This window comes from Vulpes vulpes, chromosome 1 (genome assembly GCF_048418805.1).
Source record: "Vulpes vulpes isolate BD-2025 chromosome 1, VulVul3, whole genome shotgun sequence".
In the NCBI taxonomy this organism is placed as follows: Eukaryota; Metazoa; Chordata; class Mammalia; order Carnivora; family Canidae; genus Vulpes; species Vulpes vulpes.
In genome coordinates, this window is record NC_132780.1 from 164,410,580 (window position 1) to 164,420,402 (window position 9,823).

Genomic DNA, 9,823 nt, shown 5'->3' on the forward strand with positions numbered 1-9,823 from the left:
CAAAACCTCCATTTTCAGATTATAAAGCTTACCCTACACTCCAGTCTAAAGGAGTCCTTCCTCTCATTACATTTCCCATTGCACCTCTTCAAACTGGGTTTACTCCAAGTGCTGTTATAGTTCCCTCTTCACCCAACCTTGCTGAATTTAAGTTAAGTGACTGAACTCCAGTAGCTGTTTTTCTACCAACTAGATACAATTAACCCTACTATGAAGTAAAATGCTATCTATCAAATGCCTCACATTTTAGGATACTTCAACATTTATGTGACAATGCATTCCAGTAACTGAGAAAACAAAAACATGTCATTAACAACTTTACTTCAGTGATAGAATACAAATTTTATATGCAACACATGGACTTTGGTATTACAGAATTTAACCTGTTTCTATAAACTATCATACGGTGTTACTCTGCTTATCTAAGAGAAAGTGTGTTGCACCAACAGACCCCTTTTTCCTATAGCATTGTTTTTACTGTTTTTACTATGTATTTTAACTTCCTTGCACTTAAACAAGATAATAAACTTCTAAATTCCTATCCAGGAAAAGTCAACCCAAATTTCAGTTTAAACACTAGAAATAAGGTTCTGTGCAACTCCAATCTTTTACCTGAATACTGTAACAAGGCTACAGTGTTGACCAAAACAAGACACAGGTTTCTCATTAAACTTTTGTTTTAATGGGTCTCAAAATTCTGTGACAGATTTTTGGTCAAGTTGTTTCCATTAAAAAGTACTGATTTTAAAAACTAATAACTTAAAACTGCCACACACGCACAAAAAAAAAAAACAAATGGTCCACAAAACATTCTCCTTTCCTTCTGAAGGTTTTACGATGCATTGTTATCATTAACCAGTCTTTTACTATTAAACTTAAATGGCCAATTGACACAAACAGTTCTGAGACCGTTCTTCCACCACTGATTAAGACTGGGGTGGCAGGTATTGGGGATAATATTCATTTAGCCTTCTGAGCTTTCTGGGCAGACTTGGTGACTTTGCCAGCTCCAGCTGCCTTCTTGTCCACTGCTTTGATGACACCCACAGCAACCGTCTGTCTCATGTCACGAACAGCAAAACGACCTATTAAAACAAATTTTAGGTCACTATCAGAAACTGTATCAGAAACTATACACAAATAGCATGTCCTAGTGCTTCAGTAAATTTTCTAATTATGCTCAAATCATTCTTACCCAGAGGAGGATAGTCAGAGAAGCTCTCAACACACATAGGTTTGCCAGGAACCATATCAACAATGGCAGCATCCCCAGATTTCAAGAACTTGGGACCATCTTCCAGCTTCTTTCCGGAACGACGATCTATCTTTTCCTTCAGCTCAGCAAACTTGCAAGCAATGTGAGCTGTGTGACAATCCAGCACAGGTGCATATCCAGCACTGATTTGGCCTGGATGGTTCAGGATAATCACCTTGAAGGAAAAATTTGCATTTAATACGTGTCAAACAACAGGATCTAGCAAGGAGAACATTGCCACTCTAAGTGTTACCTGAGCTGTGAAGCCAGCTGCTTCCATTGGTGGGTCATTTTTGCTGTCACCAGCCACGTTGCCACGACGAACATCTTTGACAGATACGTTCTTGACATTGAAGCCCACATTGTCCCCAGGAAGAGCCTCACTCAAAGCTTCATGGTGCATTTCAACAGACTTTACTTCAGTTGTAACATTGACTGGAGCAAAGGTGACCACCATACCAGGCTTAAGAACACCAGTCTCCACTCGACCCACTGGGACAGTTCCAATACCTAAAATATTTATAAGCATTGTGTCAAATACCTTCTGAGATGAACCCATAAATCGTATTTTTAAATGGCAATGTTCAACTTACCACCAATCTTGTAGACGTCTTGGAGAGGCAGACGCAGGGGCTTATCAGTTGGACGAGTTGGTGGCAGAATGCAATCCAGGGCTTCAAGCAGTGTGGTTCCGCTGGCATTCCCATCTTTACGGGTGACTTTCCATCCCTTGAACCAAGGCATCTAAAAAACAAGATTGTCCATTAGCATTCCCCAAACTGTTGTCATTTAGTGTCAACATATGCCTCTTCCACTTTCTTGAAGCCTTGAAGTCACTTACGTTAGCACTTGGCTCCAGCATGTTGTCACCATTCCAACCAGAAATTGGCACAAATGCTACTGTGTCGGGGTTGTAGCCAATTTTCTTAATGTAGGTGCTGACTTCCTTAACGATTTCCTCGTATCTCTTCTGGCTGTAAGGTGGTTCAGTGGAATCCATTTTGTTAACACCAACAATTAGTTGTTTTACACCCAGTGTGTAAGCCAGAAGGGCATGCTCACGGGTCTGCCCATTCTTGGAGATACCTGCTTCAAATTCACCAACACCAGCAGCAACAATCAGGACAGCACAGTCAGCCTTTAAAAGACAAAAAACATCCTGTTAAATAAATGTTCCTCAAAAATGAACTCACCCTTTTCCAATACAAAACCCAAGCCTACAGTTATTTTCAAGTAATCCTACAAACCTGAGATGTGCCTGTAATCATGTTTTTGATAAAGTCTCTGTGTCCTGGGGCATCAATGATGGTCACATAATACTTGCTGGTCTCGAATTTCCACAGGGAGATATCAATGGTGATACCACGTTCACGTTCAGCTTTCAGTTTATCCAAGACCCAGGCATACTTGAAGGAGCCTTTTCCCATCTGTAAGGATTAAGAATGGTTACTTGGTAACTAAAACACAAACTTCCAACTTGAAATCACTAACTCCTGCTTAAGCTGAAATGCGGATTCCGCTTTACAGCTGTTGGGTAGTTCTATCTCCCAAAGTTACATACATAAAAAAACTCTTAACAGCAAGCACAAACTTAATCTACCGTAAGCAGATTCTGACAGACTAGTAACTAGTTTTGGGGAAGTTGACACTGGCCGACTTATTTTTTAACGATCTCTCATTAAGTTAGTATACCAACCTCAGCAGCCTCCTTCTCAAATTTCTCGATAGTTCTTTTGTCGATTCCACCACATTTGTAGATCAGATGGCCAGTAGTGGTAGACTTGCCCGAATCTACGTGTCCAATGACGACGATGTTGATGTGAGTCTTCTCCTTTCCCATTTTGGTTTAGGTTTAGCGGTGGTTTTCACGACACCTAAATTTTAGGGTAGAACAAACCCTTTTAACTACTTTCCCGGAGGCTTGAAAATAAGCCACGACCCAAACTCGCAGAGACCAAATTCCAAGAATTACAACCAGGGCCAAGCTGGCCCAACTCTCGTCTCCACCCACCAAGCGTGGGGTTAACTCCACCGCATAAAATCCCCTCCCCCACTCCGGGGAAGGCCTGCTTTTAAGGCGTTGAGGCAGAATGGAGGTGCCAAGACGGCGTTCGGTACACCGTAGGGTCACAGGAAGCAGCGGCCTAACAGGGAAAGGCCCTTTTCCTTTGTGTGGGTGACTCACCCGCCCGCTCTCCCGGGCCGCCGCGTCCTCCATTTTGAGCTCCCTGCAGCAGGCCGGAGAGCGGCCATCTTTCCGCGCACGCAACTGGTGCCGAGCGGGCCGGCCTCTCCGCCCGGCGTAGGACCGCACATCGCGGCGCGAGGCCCGGCACCAGAGCCGCCCGGCCCACTCCACGGGGCTCTCCCGCGTCCGACGCGGCGCCCACGACTCGTGGGCCTTCCCCGCCTCGTCGGACATGTGCGCCGGGACGAGCGGGCCTCGTCGCCGCCCTCCGCGCCTCGCGGCGGCCCCACACCCCAAGAACGCGACGACCGCGGAAAAGCCCACCCCGTTGAAGTCCTGACCAACCTCCGCTCAACCATCTCGACGGAGAAAACCATAGCGGCTTTCCTCTGGTAGGTCAAACGTCTGGAGACTTAAACCACTGTACGAGGGCAGGCAAGAAGGTGCGGCGGAATTCGCACGCGGCCGCCACAACACCCAAGCCAGGCCTCAAACCAACCACGAGGCAAAATGGGTCCTAAAAAAGGCCCAAGGCCTGGAACCTTCCCACCCACTCACAATCCGAAATTCGGGGTCAAGAACATCGTAAAGTGGCTCGGTGGCGCGGCAGTTGTAAAAGGCACGCGAGGGCCGCAGGCAGCTCAAAGAGGCCAGGCCCGCGGGAGCCACACCCGACACTCACCTGTGTTCTGGCGGCAAACCCGTTGCGAAAAAGAACGTTCAAGGCGGCTACGGCACTTATATACGGTCCTCCCCCACCCTCGGGGAAGAGGGCGGAGCCAGCACACGACACCACTTTCCCAGTTTACCCCGCGCCAACTCCATCAGGCACCGGTTCAATCGCCATCCCCTCCCCCTACTGCTCGGGGACCGTGGGCGATGTGCGCTCAGCCCACTAAAGAGCGCACATCTCCTCGCGCATGCTCCTCTTGACCCCGATGACGGCGAGAGTGAGTGGGTGGGGAGGCTGGGACGAGCTATCCGCTCGTTCTATGTTAGTGAGAGTTTAACGACGGTCCCTGGGATTCCCCAAGGCTGAAGCGAGTCCTCCTTTGTATGAATTACTCTCAGCTCCAGCTGAAGGGGCGGGGTGGGCGGGGGGGCCGAGGAGGCGGCCCTGCGGGGAAGTACTGAATCTGCCCTCTACGGTTCCCGGTTTAACTGCAAAGATGGTGTGGCGATTGGAGTATGCCTTCCCTCCGCTGTACCTTCAGTTCTTAACCTAGTCCTCTCCAAGGTCCAGGACTGCCCCTTTGAGCCGTTTCCTCCGCTCGTCGCAGGTCCGCCCTGGGCTGGCTCCTCCCTCGCCCCTGCCTTCTCTTCCTCTCGGGGCTGGAGAGTACAAGGCCCGGGCTCCCAGGGCAGCGAGGGACCCGGGGGGCCGCCTTCGCAGCCGGAGAATCCGCAAGGGTTTCAACTCGGTGGCCGTGACCCGGACGAATGTGCTCTTGGGCTAGCCTTTTGGCTTGTTCCAGTCCGAGCCCGCTGCTTTTACCGAAGCCCGAGTCCCACCTTCACCCCATATGGTACCCCAGACGTCTAGTTCTTCAGTTCAGAATAGATTTCAATCCCACAGTCTGCCTTTTAACTCTAGTTTCATTACGTTATAGAAAGACCCTATGTGTGTCTACTGTCGTGGTACATTTTTTCTACAGTGTACACTCATTTGATTGCTAGCATGAGAAACCTAAAAAGAATTTTTCAAATTCAGTCTTTCCACATGATCTCAAGTAGAAACTAAGATCTATGGCTTCAGCAAAGCTTATCCACCCAATTTCCTATCCCCAACACTTGCTGCGAATCACTGCTTCTTAAAGGTGGCCTAGCCCATTTAAATAAATGAGTTCATTTTCTGTTAAATGGATTTTAACTCCATTTTAGCATAAATTTAGGGCGAAACCGGATGAGGCCTTTTTGGTTGGCAATCAGGACAGACTGAGAAATACTTTCAAGAAGGAACTTTTATTTTTAATGAGCTAGTTACTATATCAGTATGTCTCTTCCATGTGTGGAACATCACTGCAACTCCTCCAGCCAATCTGTTAACAAATGCTTGAAACCTACTATGTGTCCAGTGCTAAGCGAGTTCTGTGGCATGTGCAAATAAATTCTCCTTTGGAGAGGAACCCACGATCAAATTGGAAGGGGAAAACTAATATATAAAACAACTGGGAAGCAGTTAAAGGCAAACTTGTATGGTGCTTACTTTTTATTTCATTGTAGAATATAGTTCTAGTCCTAGCTTTCAGTTACTTCTCACAACCCCAAATCCCTTTTTTACTTTGTAAATGAAATAAGCCTTCTGGGCAGCCCGGGTGGCTCAGTGGTTTAGCCCTGCCTTCAGCCCAGGGCGTGATCCTGGGGACCCAGGATCCAGTCCCACATCAGGCTCCCTGCATGGAGCCTGCTTCTCCCTCTGCCTGTGTCTCTGCCTCTCTCTCTCTCTCTCTCTGTCTCTCATGAATAAATAAATAAAATCTTAAAAAAAAAAAAAAGCATTATAAAAAAAAAGTTAAAAAAAAAGAAATCTTCTGAACGAGACTTCCTATATCTTCTTGTTTTACCACTCTTTGTAGATATAAGCTTCTAAAAATAAGGTTTTTTAATTTCTTCATTAGTAGGTTTCTAGCCTTCTCTTTCTAATTTTGAGAGTTTTCATGAAAGAACTTAGGCCATATAAAGTTTCCCTAGAAATTAATATATCTTTTTCCAGCAAAAAAGCATTTTCTATGTCTATTTTTCTAGCTTCTTTCCTTTCATAAATTCTTTTTTCACGTTGCATTTTCCTAGTGCCCTTACCCAATCATATATGTATGGAATAAAATCATCTTGATATGCTCGTCAATATTTGTAATAAGATAAAAATGTGAGAAATACCAATTAAGATTGTTCACTACCAATAGAACAATGCAGATACCTCTGCTCTTTTTTATTTGCTTGGAGATATTAATGACTATTCTCTTGGAACTAGATTCCCATAGTCTGTCATATTTGTAATCATAGTAATATGAACTGCATGGTGTGCTATGTCAGACTAAGATTAGGATGCCATACTAGATTTATTACTTTCCATACCTTTTTTTTTTAAAGATTTTATTTATTCATAAAAGACAGAGAAAGAGAGGCAGAGACAGAGGCAGAGGGAGAAGCAGTTTCCATGAAGGAAGCCGGAGAAAGGAACTCCATCTCTGGACTCTGGGATCACGCCCCAAACCAAAGGCAGACACTCAACAACTGCTGAGCCACCCAGGCGTCCTTTTTCCATACTTTCTTAAGCAAATCTCAAATGGTTTAGGTTTGAACATTATTGGAGATAATACTAGGTCATATAAATATTTCAACAGGAATAGGAAATTTTTGAAAATGTGAAGAAATAGTGACATGAGGGAAGGAAGCAAAGACTTAAGACTGAAAGTTGAGTACTTGAAAGCTTTACATGGCATCCAAAATTGTAGTTCACATCTAATCTAAGAAGAGTCAAAATGAAAGTGTTTGTTGGTAAGAGTAAAAGTATCAAAGATGATTTCCATTTAATAAAATCAAAGGGAAAAAGTAACCTCTGTGAAATCTGCACAATTCATTAAAATGTGGCATTGCAAACATAAGTACTTTTATACAATCCTAAAATTGCAATAATTGAAATGTGTACTTTCAGTTGAATTATTCTATTTGAAAATAGACCTACTATAATTCTAACAGTAATTTTTATAGATACGTGTTTTATGTTGGACACTCGGATTCTTTAATAGATGTGCACAAACATTTCCACAAGAGCTTATAAAAACTACAATTCCTGATTCAAATCTCACCTTTTAATTTTTCTAGTACTTCCTCCTTACAGCTCTTTTGAATGGTGAAAAAAATAATCCAGCATTCCACATAAAGTAACAGAATGGTCCAAGAGTGTTCCAGGAGCAGATAGACAGCGGGACTTTCATTATTATACCCAGGAAAGAAAGGAAAATTAAAGTGTGCCTCCAAAGCCATCCCAGACTGTAAGCAAGATTTCCCCAACGTCTTGGATTGCAGATGAGTATACACTTTATAAATATCTTATAGAGAATCCTTTTTAAAAATAGAACCTAAACTGGGAGGCCTGGGTGGCTCATTGGTTGAGCATCTGCCTTTGGCTCAGATCGTGATCCAGGGGTCCCCAGATCGAGTCCCGCATCTGGCTTCCTGAAAGGAGCCTGCTTCTCCTTCTGCCTATGTCTTTGCCTCTCTGTGCCCCTCATGAATATATACAATCTTAACAAAAGAAAAAAAAGAAATTAAGGAAAAGCAAAATTATACCTAACTCCTTGATCTATAAGTAACCTCCTGGGCCCCACTGACTAGGTGCTCTTATTCGTGTTGTGATAATGGCCCAGACTTTTGAGGGGTGGGGTATCTCGAGTCATACTGTGAATTAAGTTTAGGCCCTAGCCACAAGGCTCGGCTCCGGGCAGAAGTCCCCCTCTTGCCCCGGTCGGGCCGGCGCGACGCGGATGCGGGGCCCGGGGAGTCGCGCGGCTCGGGCACGCCCAGGTTCGGAGGCGGGGTCGCGGGCGGCGCTGCGGGTTCTCCGGAGCCCCCGGCGGCGAGGCGGACACCGGGCGGCCCGGGGCCCGCGCCTGCTCCCGGACCGGGCGCCCCTCGCGGCCGGTGCGCGGGGACACCTGTAGGCGGGCCGGGACCCGCGGGTTCGGTCTCCGCGGCACCGAGGCCACCCCGCCCCGCCCCCGAACACGCCCCCAACTTGAGGTCACTTTCTTGGGTCCTCTGACTGCGGAAGAAAGCGCGTAGGAGACGGAAAACCCCACGTGGCTCAGGGTGGGGGTCGGTTGTCGTCACCTCGGCGTGGCCTCTTTTCAGAGGGCGCTGAAGGAAATACTCTGTTTTTAAAAAGCCCGATTCCCTAGCCACCTGTGTTTTGAACATAATCCTACAGCAGTTTCCCCCACCGCGGTTTTCTAGGAGATACGGCACGCCTTTTAGTAACTTAAAATGGTTTTAACAGTAACATTGTTGAGACTTGTAGATGCATTTTTGGGTTGTAATCTAAGGTCGTATTTTAAGATTTTCCTTAAAGTTGTTCATACTATTTAGAGTAGCAAACTGTTAAAATACATGGTAGGAAACATCTGCATGACCCCTTTTAGGGGGGAAAAAAAGGTTTTCAGTTATTAGTAAAAGGGTGAACTGCAATAGTTCTTTAGTATCCATAATTGTGGTTCACCAAACATCTTTCAGTATTGGCTAATCACTCTGCTATTGGGCCTAATTTCAAGCAGCTTTAGGTAATTACATTTTGCTGTGGCCTGCCGCATTTTCATCTTGCCTATGACCGTTGAAAATGATCTTTAAAGAGGGATTTTAGAATATGATTAAGTCAAGGAATTATTTGGATTGAGAATCCAAGTAAAATGGCTCTTCAGTATGCCAGGCAGTGTTCTGGTATTTGCAATATGTAAGGAAATCCCATCACCAACATTTTACAGATGGGGAACCTGTAGGCAGCTGATAGTTGATGCATTATAAGCAAATGCAGACATATATTCTTTTTAAAAGTTTCACTTCTTAGGCACCTGGATGGCTCAGTAAGTTAAGCGCCTGCCTGCAGCTCAGGTGGTGATCCCAGGGTCCTGGAATGGAGTCCTGCATTAGGCTCCCTGCTCAGCCAGGCATTTGCTTCTCCGTCTACCCTTCCCCCTCCTGCTCATGCCCTCTCTCTCTTACTCTAGCCCTTTCTCTCAGGTAAATAAATAAAAATCTTTTTTAAAAAGTTTCAACATTTTGCACAAAATTATAAAATACAATATATCACATTGCTTCTTTCACTTAGTACATCTTGGAGATTTTATGAGTGCTTTAGGGCCCACCAAAGCAACACTGGACCCCAGGTAATCTGACTAGAGTGCTGGTTGTAACTTTTACACTGGCAGGTCTAGGCAATCTGGAAAATGAAAATAGCAGTAGCGTTGGATTCAGAAAATCAAGGATGGACTCAGTCCTTGATCTGCTGCTTACAGATGAGTGATAGCCAGCAATTTTTGGTTTCGCAGTGCATGTGCTACATGAGTCTGTTCATTATATTTAGTACTTATCTCACAATTCTAATATGCAACAATGTGAAAAGATAAGGGGGCACTCAATTATCTAGTAAAGATGGTGTTTCTAGAGGCTTTTTGGAGAATACCTGCCCTCAGTTCGTATGCGTTATGAGACTAACTTGACTCCGTAAAGAAAATAAACTTATTAGAATATTTTTATTTGTAAAAATTTTGAAATAGCTAATACATGTACATAGTGAGACATTATACAGATGTTATGCAGAGAAATGTTACTCTTTTTTTAAAATCAGTTTAAAGAAAGTGAAGATTATGCCAGGAAATTAACTA

At 44.7% G+C, this 9,823-nt stretch overlaps 1 protein-coding gene across 2 annotated transcripts; it reads right to left on the minus strand.

Moving 5' to 3' along the window:
* Positions 1-304: 304 nt before the first annotated feature.
* On the minus strand, positions 305-4,698 carry EEF1A1 (eukaryotic translation elongation factor 1 alpha 1). Of its 2 annotated transcripts, XM_072735471.1 has the most exons (8): positions 4,126-4,698; positions 2,952-3,129; positions 2,503-2,682; positions 2,097-2,393; positions 1,849-1,999; positions 1,509-1,765; positions 1,196-1,430; positions 305-1,085 (listed from the first exon to the last, which is right to left on the minus strand). In XM_072735471.1, exons 2-8 carry the CDS (start codon positions 3,093-3,095, stop codon positions 961-963), a joined length of 1,389 nt encoding a protein of 462 aa, XP_072591572.1. In that variant the 5' UTR covers positions 3,096-3,129; positions 4,126-4,698; the 3' UTR covers positions 305-960. The 2 variants fall into 2 exon arrangements, with proteins under 2 accessions (XP_072591572.1, XP_025863156.2); XM_026007371.2 differs by lacking the exon at positions 4,126-4,698 and having other exon boundaries at positions 2,952-3,145.
* Positions 4,699-9,823: the final 5,125 nt, after the last annotated feature.